At 62.0% G+C, this 14,724-nt stretch overlaps 1 protein-coding gene across 1 annotated transcript; it reads right to left on the minus strand.

Moving 5' to 3' along the window:
* Positions 1-2,326: 2,326 nt before the first annotated feature.
* Positions 2,327-14,084, minus strand: SIPA1 (signal-induced proliferation-associated 1). Its single transcript, XM_030833602.3, has 16 exons — positions 14,014-14,084; positions 10,907-11,675; positions 10,133-10,260; positions 9,870-10,046; positions 7,564-7,738; positions 6,735-6,838; positions 6,339-6,496; positions 5,644-6,253; positions 5,056-5,330; positions 3,907-4,125; positions 3,677-3,788; positions 3,473-3,581; positions 3,280-3,381; positions 3,138-3,192; positions 2,849-2,927; positions 2,327-2,758 (listed from the first exon to the last, which is right to left on the minus strand). Exons 2-16 carry the CDS (start codon positions 11,577-11,579, stop codon positions 2,612-2,614), a joined length of 3,123 nt encoding a protein of 1,040 aa, XP_030689462.1. The 5' UTR covers positions 11,580-11,675; positions 14,014-14,084; the 3' UTR covers positions 2,327-2,611.
* Positions 14,085-14,724: the final 640 nt, after the last annotated feature.

Here is a 14,724-nt window from a genome sequence, read left to right on the forward strand (position 1 = left end):
CGGGTTTCAGTGGGACGTGCTGCAAATCTACCGAGTCCCCTGGGAACACAGTAGGCCCAGGGTGCAGACTCCGATGGACGGTGTCTACGAGGAAAGATGCCAGCTGGCGGCGGAATGTTGGCGAACCGGAAAGCATGGAGCGAATCGTGCTTTGCTCCAGGCTCTTGTTCAGGGGGCAGGGTCTGAAGCAGGTGGACCACTCTGGGACCAGGCCAAGCTGTACTTACGCGCGAGGGGCGGAACCCGAGCATGGTGGCCAGGTCAGGACCCCGGCGAACCTGCCGGGGGGGGGGGGGGGGGGGGGGGGCGGGGCGGTGCTTGGGGAGGGGGGGCTTGATGGAGCAACGGCGCTGTAAATGGGGCGAGGGCGAGCGCCAGGAGGGACCTGGCAGGGTGAGAAGGCTAACCAGAGGAAACTGATGGCAGAGCTGCCCGCAGTGTGGCCAACCTGAGACCCAGAGGGGAATGAGCGAGCCCAGGTCCTCCAGCCCAGGCTGTGCCTCGCTCTTGGCTTTCCCAGTGTCCTGAAGTGACATCCCGTGACCCCCAGAAGCCCTCTCACGGTCCTTCCCACACTCCCTGAGTGACCTCATCATGCTCATGGCTCACCAGTCCCAAATCCTTGTCTCCAGCCCAGACTTCTCTCTCCAGTGCGCCAGCACACTGGACATCTCACACTGACATCCCTCAGGCCTCTCAAACTCTCCGTGTTCCAAAGAACCCCAGCCAGCCCCAGGCTGCCCTTCCCCCTCCCCTTCTCAGCCTTGGCCTTACCATCCTTCAGGGGCTCCAGCCAGAAACCTGGCCACCACCGTGGATTCTGCATCTTCTCCCCTAGCAACTCGAGTCCACCTCCTCACTGGGTCCTGGCAAATGTGCCCAGTTCCTCTCATCTCCACTGCTGTCATCTAGTTTCAGCCACCACCTCTTCCACTGGGGCTGCTACTACAGCCTCCTCCCTGGCCTTGCCTTCCCTGTAGCCGAAGGGCTCTGACACCCAAATCACATCACCCTCCCTTTGAACATCTATCACACCAGAGCCTTCCACCCTGCACTGTGAGGGCTCCTCACTACAGTCCACCAGGTGAAAGCTGGGACACAGTGCTGGGAACTGCTAGTCCAGGAGCTCTAGTGCACCCATTCACAGCCCTTTCTGATTCAGCTCCTGCCTCCTTGACCCTGGGTCCCTACGTAGGCTGACTCCAGTCCAACAGGCCCCCCAGACTGGTTCTACCCAGGATCCCTTTGCCTTCTCTACCTGGTGAACAGGACACTGAGCCTTGATTTTATTTTTACATTTTGGCCACACCTTGCGGCACATGGGATCTTAGTTCCCTGACCAGGGATCGAATGTCCCCACATTGAACCTTTAAAACTCAGCCCCAGGACTTCACTGTGGTCCAGTGGTTTAAAACTCCATGTTCCCAATGCAGGGGGCCCGGGTTCGATCCCTGGTCAGGGAACGAGATCCTGCATACCGCAACTAAAGATCCCACACACCACAATGAAGATCCCGCGTGCCTCAACTAAGACCCAAGGCAGACAAATAAAAAACAAAAGAACCCTCAGCCCTCACATTACCTCCTCCATGAAGCTTGAGCCCCTGAAGCTGTTTCTCAGAGCCAAGCTCATCCTGCCAAAGCCTGAGTTTATGGACCCCAGGGCCTGAGTCTCAGCAGGGCTGAACTAGGCATGTGATGCTGCGCAAGTCAGTGCCCTGTCTGGGCCTCAGATCCAGAAAACAGTTTAGACACGATTCAAGTTTGGACCTGCTGATGCCACTCACAGGAAAGGGCCCAGCCTGCTGAGGAAAAAGGGGTCATGGGCTGGTGAGGAGAGAAGTGGGTCAAGGGCTGATTTCCTCTGGGACATGGAAACATCTCTCAGGCAACTAAGGCAGAGAAGCTACTACCTCTGGAATTGGGGCCTGCCAGATCTGGCCAGGTGACTGAGGGAGTGCCAGGCTTGGGGGCTCAGTGTCTACAGAGAGGAGAGCGGGGCCTGTACTGGGGACAGGGCCTTTAAAGAGGGCATGGGCAGGTGCCCCTTGGCCCGTAAGCGCCTTTCCTCTCCCGCCCAGAGGGGCTCTGTCTCTGATCTCAGCCCCGCAGGTCTGGTTCTAGGGCAGGGGCCTGGCTCCAACGATTAAGCAGAATAGGTACAGGGTGTGGCCACCTGCTTCCCAACAGACCAAACCAATGTTTGTGGGACAGAAGCCAAGGGTGGCCTAGCCTCAGAGAACCCCTCAGTTTGTGCCAGCCCAACTCTGAGCCACTGTCCCGGGAGCTTGGCCGGGGCCTGAGGGGGCAAAGCCCCTTCCCCCATCACGTCATGAACACCTGTGTGGACACAAATAACGGTGGCTTCTTTATTCCCTGAAGTCCCCTTTTCTCCACAGAATATTTACAAACGGGGATGGGGTAGAGGGGCAACTTCGCCACCAAAATGCCACCAAATAATGGGCCGGGGAGCGGGGGCAGTGCTAAGATGCGCCTCGCGCAGGGATAGTCCCTGAGGAGGGCCCAGGGCCTGGTATGGCCCAGGTGCCCCGAGCGAGCGACCGGGCAGTTCCAGCAGGTCCGCAGCCAGGCTGAGGCTGGACCCGACAGCTTCAGGCCAGGTCGCTGGTGGGGGAGCCCAGCTGCTTGGAGGCCAGGAGCAGGCGGGTGGCCGCGCTCTCGGACTCGGCCTGCAGCCGCCGGTTGTTGTGTCGCAGGCTCCGCACCTCCTCCTCCAGGGCCGCCCTGTCTGCCTTCTCCTGGGGGGAGGTGGAGCGAGGCGGGAGTCAGCGTGGCCAGCCAGCGTGGGCAGCCCTGTGACTCCCCATGACCCGCAGCCACCGTGTCACCTTCTGCAGGTCATCCTGCAGCTTCCTGAGCATGGACTCCAGGTGAGAGACCTTCTCAGACAGGCTCCCGGGTTCTGGCCTGAGAACATGGGATTCAGAACTCAGTGAGACCAGGGCAGGGTGCGGCACCATGGGCTGGTTCCCAGACCCACCCGCCTGAGAGGAGCCCACCCCCTGTCTTCTGACTGGGGTGTACATTACAGCAGAGCCCTGGGACAGAGCTTCACTCCAATGGGTGGGCACGAACACTGGGCATGGGGTGAAGGGGTAGATCGGATGTGAGGCTTACTCAGCGTCAGATTTTGGAGTTCCCTTGGCATCTCTGCTCTCTGGGATGGGTGGCCCTGTGGGGACAGAGGGACCGTCTGGGCAGGGAGGTAAAGGGAGAAAGCCCCACCCTGGCTCCGCCCGCAGCGCCCTGGTGGCCTCACCCTCCCGGGAGAGCGACTCCAGGATGGTGTTGCAGGTGGAGGCGATCTCCGAGATGGACTGCCACTCATCTTCCAGGGTCTCGCTGCCCGCCTCTGACATGACTGTGGGCACCGGAGCTGGGCTCAGCTAGGGAAGCGCAGGCCAGGCCTCCTCCTGCCCCGCTCCTAGACCCCCACCTTGCTCCAGACTCACTTTTGCTGATGGAGTTCCTCAGAGACAAGGTTCGTGGCAAGAAGGAGGCCCTCAGTTCCGGGGCTGGGTCACCCCTGTCCTCACAGCCACTGGGGCTGCCTGGCCCGTCCTGGGGGGCAGAAGTGGGTATAGATGCAGTGATGCCCACCATCACCACGGTGCCCACCCCTGCTGGTTGGGCTCCAGAGAGTTGCTTCTGCTCACCTGGGTGGGGGGTGTCTCCCTGCCAGCACTGGGTGCTGCCGGCTTGGCTGTGGTGGCAAGGAGGAGGTCCGGGGTGGTGTTGGGCAGGACTGGGGCCTCGTCGGACAGGGAGCTGGGGAGAGCAGGGACGGCTCAGCACTGCAAGCTGCCCCCACCCGTGGACCCTGCTTGCAGAGGCCTTCCCGTCCAGCCTCGTGGGCTAGAGGAGAGGGAAGGCCGAGCGGGCGTACCTGCAGGGTGATGGAGGGTTCTGGCTGTGCAGGAACTCGGTTCTCTCCTCGGCCAGGTCCCCGGGCCCTGGAGGACCACTGCCATCGTTCAGGCACACTTGCAGCAGCTGCTTCGTGGTGGCCAGTAGGGCCACTGCTGGGGCCTCATCCTGCACTGGCTCGGGAGCCCCCCGCCGGCTGGGCTCCTGCAGAGACAGCATGTACAGCTCCGAAAAGCTCCTGGGGGGAGGAAGGAGTAGGTCAGGCAGGAACACCAGCATCACCAGCCCCACTCCCAGCTGTGCCCAAGGCTCGCTTCCAGGAGGAGGAGAGCTCTCCAAACTCTCTGACAACACTGAAAAATATTTGCCTGGCTACTGGCCATTTGTCCAGACCTCAGTTCACATCACAGTGCTGCCCTTGTGAATCCTAAGCAAATGACGCTGAATGTCAGTTTCTCCATCTGTGAAATGGGGATAATAGTACTGATCTCCTAGTTTGCTGTGAGGATTTAAATAACGGGAAAACCACTTAGCATAGAGATCCAAAAAGTACTGCCTGGGGGCAAATCCAGCCTCTGCCTTTGTCTTTTCTTTCTTAGCAGATGTGCCTGTTTTTGTACTGAAAGCTAAGGTTGGCTTTTACAGTCTTAAAACAGTTGAAAGAAATAAAAAGAATATTTTATGACATGTGAAAGTCACATAAAATTCACGTTGCAGGGTCCATAACTCGTTTTCATGGCATGAGGCCATAGTCATCATTTAAATGTCACCTCTGGATGCTCTTGTGCTCCCGTGATGGAGCCGAGTGGCTGCAGCAGAGACCAGATAGCCCAGAAAACCTGAAATATTTACTCTCTGGCTCTTTACATAAAGAGTCCGCATATCCCTGGTTTAATGCAGTAAGTAACCAATAGTGTGTATTGGGTGTCTGTGACAAATACAGCGGGGGCTGCTCTTGGATCTTTTGGGCGGTGAAGACGCGAGCTTAATAGTCTTCATTCTACCCATAAGGATAGTGCAGTTCAGAGAGATTAAGAGACGCGGGATTCTCTCAAGAAGGAAAGGCCTCCCCGCGAGGTTCCTGTCGCTAATGGCCACACGGGAGGCACGGGCTAGGTGGTGGCCAGCTGCCCGGTCCTCCCACCTCCCTGCGTCCCAACGTCCTGACCTGCGGGGCCGGCCGCTCTCGTCGGGGGTCAGGACGGTGACGCAGACCTTGGGCGCCGAGCGCAGCAGCTGGGCAGCGGCCTCGGGGCCGAGACTGGGCAGCGTCTGGCCGCACACGCGCAGCAGGCGCGCCCCGGGCCGCAGCCCCGTCGTCTCCGCGAACGTGAAGCGCTCCACGTGCGTGACGAAGCCCTCGGCGTCCACCTCGAAGCCCAGGCGGCCTTGGCCGTCGCGGGGCAGCGCCAGCTCGCGGGTCTCGCAGCCGCGGCTCACCAGCTGGGGCGGAGCGGGGCGGGGCGGGGAGTGAGGGGGGCTAACGGAGGAGGGGCCGCCCCAGCGCCAGCCCCGGGGACCGTCCCAGGTCACATGGGCCCTTCCACACGCCCAAGGAGGGTATTAGCCACCCACCCCGCAAAAGAGGGCCTGGGGACCCCCAGTTCCATCCCTGCGAGGCTCCCGGTGTGCCCCACCACCCCGACTTCCCCTTTCGCAGGAGAGGCGGCGGGAACGAGGGGTTCCAAAGCAGGCTCCTTCCCCGCTGCGCGCGTGCGCAAGGACCTTGCACCCCAACCTTACTCCCGCGCCTCACCTGCAGGCGCGTCACGACCTCGCCAACGGCTTGGCCGGGGGGCCCGTCGAACCGCAGCATGATCGCCTCCCCGCGGCCATGGTACAGGTCGAGCTGCTGCTCGGAGAAGGTCCAGGCCAGCACGTCGCGACAGGCGCAGTTGAAGACTACACGGCCGTCGCGCGGCGCCACCAGCACCAGCGCTTCGGCCGAGATGCCCAGCAGGCATGGCACCTCTGCGCCGTCAGGGCCGCCCTCCTCGGCTCCGGTCGCGCCCCGCGCCCCGGGCGCCGCGCGTACGCCCCACACCAGCGCCCCTGCCGCCTGCAGCTCAGCGCCCGGGCCCCGGGGGGACGCCCGCCGCCTCCCACCCAGGGAAGGCAGGCCGAAACGGGAAGCCGAGTCCAGCGACGTGGTGGTCACCTCGTTGGTGGCCAGGTCCTGCAGATACTGCTGGCGCGTGCGCGTGGCCATGGCGTGGAACTGGCGTGCGTGGCCCGCCGCCTGCTCGCCATTGAGCGCCTTGGCCAACAGGAGGGCCCGGAAGTCGGCGTTGGCCGCAAAGGGACCTCCGCCAGGGGGCAGAGCTGGCCCAAAGGCCGGGGTGTCCTGGGTGCGGCTCACAGCCACCCTATGGGGAAGGAGGCGGTAGTCAGGGGCAAAGGGAGGGCCCAGGAAGACCTACCCTTGGCAGAACTGGAACTCCGGGCGCCCACCTGTAGGAGGTGTGCGGAGTGCAGGGCGCGTGGGCCCGCACGACTAGGAATACGTGCTGGAAGTGCGAGCGTATGGTGGTGGGGCAGAAGGGCTTGCTGCCGGGTTCCTGGAACACGATGGTCACAATGTTGTTGCCAATGTGGCGCTTCCGCAGGAGCTGGGGGTTAGAAGGTGGGGGATGTGAGTGAGACCTAAGAGCCTGGGCACCAGTGGCTCCCCCCACCTGCCCCTGGTGAAGGCCTGGGGTGTTTGTCTTTGGGGAGGGACACTAGCCTGGAGCGTAGTTAGGGGTCAGCAGAGTTCAGACCAAGGTTCAAACACTGCCACCCACAAAGCACCCCTCCATGGTCCCCAGAAGCCCATAGCCAGCCCCCATCCCCAGGGCCCCCTCACACCTGCTGCTGGTTATTGGGGGTGTAAGGCAGCATCGTGGACACGTGGAACATGATCTCATGGTCCTGGTACGTGGTGTAGAGGGAGTGCGTGCCCGTGGAATCCGCTGTGGCCAGTTAATTGGGGACACCGAGGGAGAGCAAGGGAAATCTGGATGGCTTGAACCTGCCATCCTGCTTGCAGTCTGGAGCCTCTGTACCCCCAGCCAGCAGGTGGACAACCCCTTTCCGCCACCAGCCAAGGTCCAGGCCATGAGCTCCAAGGGCCTCAGCCTTGGCTGCTCCCCTTCCCCTCCCCCCACAGAATCCAGCCTCCAGCCTGGGATTGGGATGGGGGGATGCTGAGATAGAATGAAGACAGAAATGAGAAATGGCCTGCTAACAGGGAGTCGGGGGCGGATGTCCCAGGAGAAGACAGATGTTGGCCCAGGCACCAGCATGTGTGGAGCAGCTGAGAGAGTGGAAGGCAGGCAGGAGGTGCTGGATACAAACACTTTCCAGGGACCCTGGGACCTTTCCAACCAGGGAGGCAGGGTCTGGGCTGGTGGAATATGTGTGTTTGATGGTGAGGGTGGTGCCTACAAACCCCCTTGACCCCACTCAGGCAGTAGGGCACCGGGGCCTTGGGGGATAGTCCCAGCCCCTCCTCCCAGCCATGGCTTGGCCTTTGCAGCCCCAGACCCACGTCCTCAGCCTACCCAAAGAACTCTCCACCCCCGGCCCCAGACCCAGGACAAGATGGGACAGAAAAGCGAGCAGGCAGCTGGTTTTCACCAAGGCAGCCTGCCCCTCAGCATGGGTCTGCCCCCACCCCGGGCCCCCTGGGCCTCACTTTTGGTGTCCAGCTGGGCCCTGTAGCTCTCAAAGCCTTTGAGCCGCACCACGTCACCCAGCAGGGTGAGGAACTGCATGAAGGAGGGTCCTGCGTCCTGGTTGTTGTACATCTCCTCCTCCGAGCCCTGGCCCGCCCGGCAGTACAGGATGCCCACCTTGCGCTGGAAGCTCAGCTGCGGGGGAGGGCACAGGCAGAAGGCACAGGCCTCAGTCGCCCAGCAGCACCCCTGGGCCTTGGGGAATGGACCAGGACACTGGCCTGGGGGCAGAACAGCCTCCGTGTGTGGCCTGAGCTCTGCCCTCTCTAAGCCACTTCTGTGTCCTCGCTTATCAAGTGGGTTCTGTCTCTCCTGCTCCCAGCGCTCAGGAGGGCAGAGGAGATCAAGGTGAGAAGGAACCGGGAGGGGACTGGTTGTCATATGACCATAGAGGACGTGATTCACGGAAAGGACCCTGCACAGAGTGCGCTCGATCCCAATTAATGGCCACATTGTCATCCTCCTTATCTCAAGGCCAGCCTGTCCTCCCCTCCCTCAAATGCCAGGCACCCTGAGCCCAGCCTCTGGAGGCCTGGAGCCCTGCACCACCTCTGCTTACTCTCTGCCCCCGGCTCCTGTGGCTCCTTTGCATCTGGGGTTAACTGTGCACAGCTCAGGGCGCTCTGCCACCACGCAAACAAGCCCAGGGCCCCTCCAGCTCTGGCCTCCCGTCTTCCTGCTAAGCGCGTCTACACCCACAGTCCCCACTTCCATTTCATCCCTCCTCACACTACAGCCCCACTTCCACCCCAGCTCCTAAACCCCAAGCCCCTCTTACGGCCACGGGCACAGCCTCATCCTGGCACCCTCTCACCTTAGTTGGCACTTGGGACAACTGGAACTTCACTCTGCCTGAGACCCCAGGGACCTCACCCTCTCATGTCTGGGCCTCTTCCCCAGCCACGCTCTTCACCTTCAGTGGCCACAGCAGCCATCTCCACGGAATGATACCCCCAACTCTGCCTCCAGCCCAGACCCCTCTCCCGAGCTGCAGCTGCCCAGATGTCCTTCCAGCCCCTGGCACCTCACCTCCTCACTATGACTCCCCCCCCACACCACTCATCCTCCAGGGTCCCTGCCTCCATAAACTACCGCTCCCAGCGGCCGAGAAGCAGGGCAATCTCACAACACCCCCACCGTTCCAGTCGGCCACAAAGGCTATCCACTCTGTCCCTGGACTGTCACCTCCTCTTCACCTCTGCCATCGTCACCACCACGTCTGGCTGGGATCACAGCGACAGCCTTCAGCCTGGCCTCCAGTCTAGCCCCCACACTACAGCCAGAGGGCTGCTCAACCTCTCAGATCTTCCACAGCTCCACGGTGCCCTCAGGACCAAAGGCCAGCCTTTCCCACCCCTTCCCCCCAAGTCCTACTCCAGTCATGCTGAACTGCCCACAGGACCCTGACGTGACAGTTTTTAGTCTCTAAGCTTCACCCAAGTTGTTCCTTCTGTCCAGAAAATGCCTGCTCTTCCTGGTTTGGGCTCTTGCATTTCCTCCATGATGCTGAACCAAGGAAGGGCTGTCAGCGCTACCTTGGTGCCCCATAGAGCCCTCGACATTGCCCTGTCCCTGTTATCCTGCTCCATCATTATCCATGATTCTCTGCAGTCTCTCTCCCACACCTGTCTGTGAGCTACTCAAGGACAGCATCTGGTCTAGACAGGTCTCCAGCATCCAGCTGGGGCCTGGTACCAAGGTATGAGGAAATGTTTGTTGAATGACTAACAGACTGAATGACAGAGGAGGAGAATCGGGGCCAATAGGCAGCTTTCAGCAGAGGGTAGGGAAGGACCTTCAGCGGGCTTGAGTGGTCCCACAGTGGAATGGGCAGCCCCAGGAAGGAGTGAGCACCCCAGACTGGCAGGAGACCAAGCAGGGCGTTGCAGGGAAAACTGACAGGGAAGGAGAGGGACTTGCAGGAAGAGGGGGTGGCAGTCAGATCAGCGCTCCTCAGCTGAAATGCACATAGGAATTACCTTGGGATCTTCTTAAGGTGTGGGCTCTGAGATTCAGTAGGTCTGGGGTGGAGCCCGAGAATCTGCATTTCTAACAAGCTCCCAGATAATACGGACGTTGCTGGTCTACAGACCTTACTTTGAGAGGCAAGGCTCCAGATGACCTCTGATGCCCTCCTTTTGAAAAGGCAGCTCTCCTGGGGTCCCCATCCAGCCCAGGATCAGGGTCAAGGCTAGGTGGCTAGGAGCTGGGCAGGCTGGGTTCAGACCAGGTCTAGCTGTAGGGCAGGGCTGTCCCACCCACTTACCACTTGCTCGTCCAGCGTAAGCAGCGTGCGGGGCACCTTCGGTGAAGCTGAGCCCAGGCGCAGGCAGGTCGGGCTCAGCCGCGATGCCACGTGCTCTAGAAGCTTCCTTGGGGACAGGCCTCTCGGGGGCCCTGGCGGCAGCGCGTCCTCCGAGATGGTGCCACGGAGGGTCCGGAGCTAAGGAGGGGATATAGGGGCGCTCAGGATACGTGCAGGCCGTTCAGAAGGCAATCCACGGTCTAATTCCCATGACCTCGGCCTACCTGCGTGGTCCGCACGATGATGCGGTAGCTGTGCAGAGTGCCCCCTCCGCTGCTCTCCTTCTCCTCCCGCCGCAGGCTCACTGCCACCGGGCCCAGCACCTCGTCCAGTCCGAAGAAGTTCTGGTGTTCTGGGGGAAGCAGGCGGTGGGTGACCAGATCCGCCCCCCTGAGCAGTCCCACCCTCGCTCGACCACGTCCACCAAAGTCCCCGCTCCAGGTCCCACCACAACACTAGTTCAGATCCTAGATTAAGTCCAGTCCCCTCGTCAGCCCTGCCCACGTTCTACCAACCCAGATCCTGACTCCTGTCGGCACCTATACACTTGGTCCTAGGCCTCACCCCTTCTGCAGCCTCACCGATGATATATCTTGCCCCAGACCCAGGGGGGCCATGCCTGCCTGCTTCAAAACCTAGATCCTGCATGGCCTCGCCCACCATGCCCATATTCTTCCCCAGGATGTCTGGGGCCCTCCCTTGTGGGCACTGATGAGAGCAAGGTTCCCGGGTGCAGGGGTTCAGTTTTCACCTCACAGAAATGTCCATAGGAAATCTCTCCCCAGACGGGAGGAGCAAAAGGATGAACCAGATGGGGGCAGCGGAGCATGCCTGGCTGGGTGGAGGCTGGGCTTGGTCTTAGGGAGGTGGGTAAAGCTGGGCAGCCTCGGCCCAGAGACAGAGCCTGACCTTTCATGTGGCCAGGGAGTTGACAGGGAAAGGACAGCTCACCACAGGTGACAGGGACCTTGGCCCCTCCCCAGCGGCCCTCCCCTCACCTTTGCCGTAGAAGTACTTGCGGTAGTAGCCAGCGCCCAGGTCTGCATGCTCCAGGCTGTAGGCCGAGGTTCGGTTCTGTGGTTCCTCCAGGACGGACACGGCCGCGTTGGGCAGTGAGGGGGGCACAGGTGGAGACACCAGTCCACCCAGTCCCAGCTCGCCCTCACCCCCGAGCTCACTCACGAAGCCAGGCGCCTCAAGCAGCAGGTCGGAGCGGACAGTCTGGTCCTGAGACGAGGCGGGGGTCCCAGAGCCCGCCTCTGCGTGGCCCCCCGTCCCCCGGGGCCTCGGAGCCCAGTCAAAGAGCAGGCTCTGCACGTCATAGTGGGCGAACCAGCGGGGCTCGGGCACGGGCGGGAACTCGGGCTCCGGCTCCTCGACCGGCAGCCCCAGCAGCGCCAGCGGGTCGGAGAAGAAGCGGGCGGGGGGCGCGGGGGGGCGGCCGGTCTCCTCGTGGCTGTGGGCGCGGGCGCGAGGGCTGGCCGGTGTCGGGGGCCGGGCCTCGCCCGCATCGCTGCCGCTGCGCAGGAGCGGGCCGCGGGCTGGCCTGGGCTCGAAGGTGTGTGGCGTCAGCGGGGGCCGCGCCGGCTGGCGCAGCTTGCGGGCGAAGAGGTCATCGGTGGGCTCAGGGGCTGGGCCCCGCCGAGGACTCCCCACGCCGCCGGCCCACATGGGCGTGCCTCGGACCTGGGGACTTGGCTCTCCGGGTGCCGGGCCGCATTGGCAGGCACGGGTGGTTGGTGCCCAGCCGGCAGGCCGGTTCCTGCCCTGAGGGAGGAGGGGTCTGCTCAGAGGACCTTGGGGAGAAAACAGGAACCCGGGCCCCCAGCCTGGTCCACCATGCGGGTTGACTTCCGGCCCCCTCCACGACCATCAAAGCCGCTTCCGCTTTCCTGGCCACTTCCTCGTCTGCCTGGGGCTGAAGTTTCCAGCCCCCTCCTCCAGCTTAGTGCTGGGCAGGGCTGTCGGGGCCTTGGCCCTGAGGGTCTTGGAGCCTGGGCAGCCCTGGGACTGCCAGGGCTCCCCAGTCCCCACTCACACACCTTGGCTTTGGTCTGGGCCCAGAGTGAGAGTCCCCACCAAGACCTGGCCCAACCGGACAGATGATTTGTCTCCGCTCCGACGGAAAACCCATGGGCCTACTGGTGTCTGGGTCCTGTCCACTTGACAAAGGGAGGACGTCCTGTCCCCAGAGACCTTCCTCCCTGCTCCTCCCACTTCCTCCAGGATCCCAGAGGAGCTGAGCACCCAGAGGCTGGGTCTCAATGCCCTGGCCCTCACGGCCTCAGTACCTCAAGGACACAGGGGTTCCCAGGGGGCACTGGCAGGGCAGCAGGAACAGCAAGAGCACTTCCTTCAGCACGGGAAGTGGCCCCAACTCTGGGCCCAGTCCCCTGCCCGGCCCCACATCCTGAGGAAGGTGCTGGGATCACATTAGCTCAGTCATGGGACCTAAGTCAACCTAACCTGAAGGACAGGCCTGGGCTCACCCTCTTGCAGGCCTCTGTAGCCATACCTGGGGGTACAGGAGGGAGTCATGCTGACCAGGCCCCTTTGCTGGAACTGGGACCCATGGGGACTTCTGCCTACCTGGCCCCACTGATGCTGAGAGGAGAATCTGAACCCCATATGACAAACAAACTGAGGTCCAGATAAGGGGATGCTCTTGACTGAAGCAATTCCATATCAGCTAGGATTTGAACCTGGGCCTGCCAATCTCCAGGGCCTAAACAGTGCTGTACCTCCCCACTCCTAACACTGTGTGAGTAGGTGTGGGGCAGGTGGGGGGTTGGGCTAAGGCTCGAGGTCTCACAGGATGTAAGAGTGAGACACCCAAGGCCCCAGGGACCAGCTTAAGTGTGAAAAATGTGTCGAGACCAGGGGCAGGTGCAAAGGGTGGTGTGAGAACGTGAGGGGGAGCCACCCTCAGGTGAACCCAGGATGGAGTGGGTGGCTGGGACAGGGATGTGGGTGGCCCACTAGGGGTGCAGGCACCTGCTGGTGAGTCTTTGTGCATCATCCGGTGACACTGTGTAGGGCTGGGCTAGGAGGGGATGGGAGCAGAGGCTCTGCACCCCTCAGCTAAAGCTCCAGGACCCAGTAAGGCTCAGAGTGCCTCCTCCCTTGGCTTCTCCTGGGACAAGTTCGTGACACTGACCCTGAGTCTCTGTTCTTTCACCTCTAAAATGGGGTTAACTATCCCTGTCCCCTCCCAACACTGCTGGAAGACCGAAAGGAAGGTGAAGCGAGCGCAGCTGGCCTTGTGTTAAGTGTGTGGTGTCAGATGCAGGCCCTGGCTCCATGTGCCAAGCTCCAGGGCCTTGGCTGTGGTGTGTGTGAAGTGTGTGTGATGGGGGTGACAGGGGACATGAGGGAAGGGGTCTGCGCAGACCCCTGCTCCGTGTGGGTTGAGCTCTGTGTATCTGTGCGTGCACAGCCCATGGGCTGCCTCTTGCTCTGGCCCAGTGCCGGGCTCTGGCCTGCCTTGGGGGATGTTCTTGGGCTCTGCCCCCCACCCGGCAGCTTCACACAAGGTCCATTGAGGCCGGGACATTCCTCACGGCCTGTGTCACTGGGGAGGAGGGGGCCGGCCCGCTCCCACAGATCCGGAAGGCCTGGCTGCCCCAGGAGGAGGCGCTGGATACTTCCCAGCACATCTGGAGGTCATGACCCCGTTTCTGCTGCCAGGGGGCGCGACAGATGTTTCCTCCCAGGCCAGGCCCGGGACCAGGGGGCGGTGTGCAAAGGCTGGGTTGGAGGCCGCCCAGGGAGAAGGGGAGACCCAGAATAAGGGGAGCACACAGCCGACAGGCAGAAGGGCAGTCGCCAGTGCCGCTGAGAGGAGTCGGGAGGCACCGCATCCGCTCACCCGCACACCGGGCGGGCCAGGCCGTCCCGCAAAGGAGGTAGGGGGCAGCACCGGCCAGAGGCAGGGGACTGGACGTGCTGACTTGAGATTGGAGCCCAACGGGAGGTTGGGAGCGTGCAGACGGCGAACGCGGCGAGGACCCCTCCCACCCACACACCACCCGGGCCCACGCCAGGCCACTTTCTTCCCTGTTCCGCCCGACCGCGGTGCCTCCGCTCCCCCCTCTCCCGCCGGTACCTCTGCCGCCTCCTCCCGCGATGGGGTCCAGCTGCCTCCTCTCCCGCTACAGCTCCGGGCGCCGGCTCCGCCTGGGGGCGGGGCTATGCCGGGGGCGGAACTGCAGCGAGGGGGCGGGGCCGGCCCGTGAGTCTCCGTCGGCGGGAAGCGCAGCGGGCGGGGACTGGAAGCCTGGCGGCGGGCAGTCTGAACGGCTGCCCCACGACAGGCCCGGCCCAGCCCAGTAAACTGTCGGGCCTCCAGTCCTTGGCTGAGAAACAGGAACAAATGTACCTGCCTTCCAAACCAACTGGGAGGGCTAGACCGGGACAACTAGTGCTCAGCTCCGTCCCGGAACAGAGCAAGTGCTCAGGAAGCGCCGCTATTTACAAGCACTCTGCTCGTAAGCACTGGGCCCTGCCCTACACACGCTCTCGTGTATTCTTAGAACACCTTTGACAGGTATCATCTCTTACTTATAACTGGAGAAACTGAGGTTCAGAGAAAGGCTTTGGCCAAGGTCAAGGCTAACAATTGTAGGAACCTGCCACTGGAGCTAGAAGTCTTTGAACACTTGGGTGTGAGAAACGGAACAACTGCAAACCTCAGATCAAGGATAGAAAAGGCAACAGGCTTGTGAGAAAGAGGATCCAGTCCTACTTGAACCCCACCCTGGTCTAACCTTGATCTTCATCATAGCCCATTCCCCTCTCTGTGCTCATATACCCTCCA

This window comes from Globicephala melas, chromosome 8, assembly GCF_963455315.2.
Source record: "Globicephala melas chromosome 8, mGloMel1.2, whole genome shotgun sequence".
Classification (NCBI taxonomy): Eukaryota; Metazoa; Chordata; class Mammalia; order Artiodactyla; family Delphinidae; genus Globicephala; species Globicephala melas.

What these genes read in the sequence shown, in the direction of transcription:
- SIPA1 (XM_030833602.3), bottom strand. Translation starts at nt 11,579, where the DNA reads ATGTGGGCCGGCGGCGTGGGGAGTCCTCGGCGGGGCCCAGCCCCTGAG. An exon ending in TTACGCTGGACGAGCAAGTG is followed by an intron (nt 7,739 to 9,869) that starts GTAAGTGGGTGG and finishes CCTCCCCCGCAG; the next exon opens with CTGAGCTTCCAGCGCAAGGT. An exon ending in GGAGTCGCTCTCCCGGGAGG is followed by an intron (nt 3,193 to 3,279) that starts GTGAGGCCACCA and finishes CTGTCCCCACAG; the next exon opens with GGCCACCCATCCCAGAGAGC.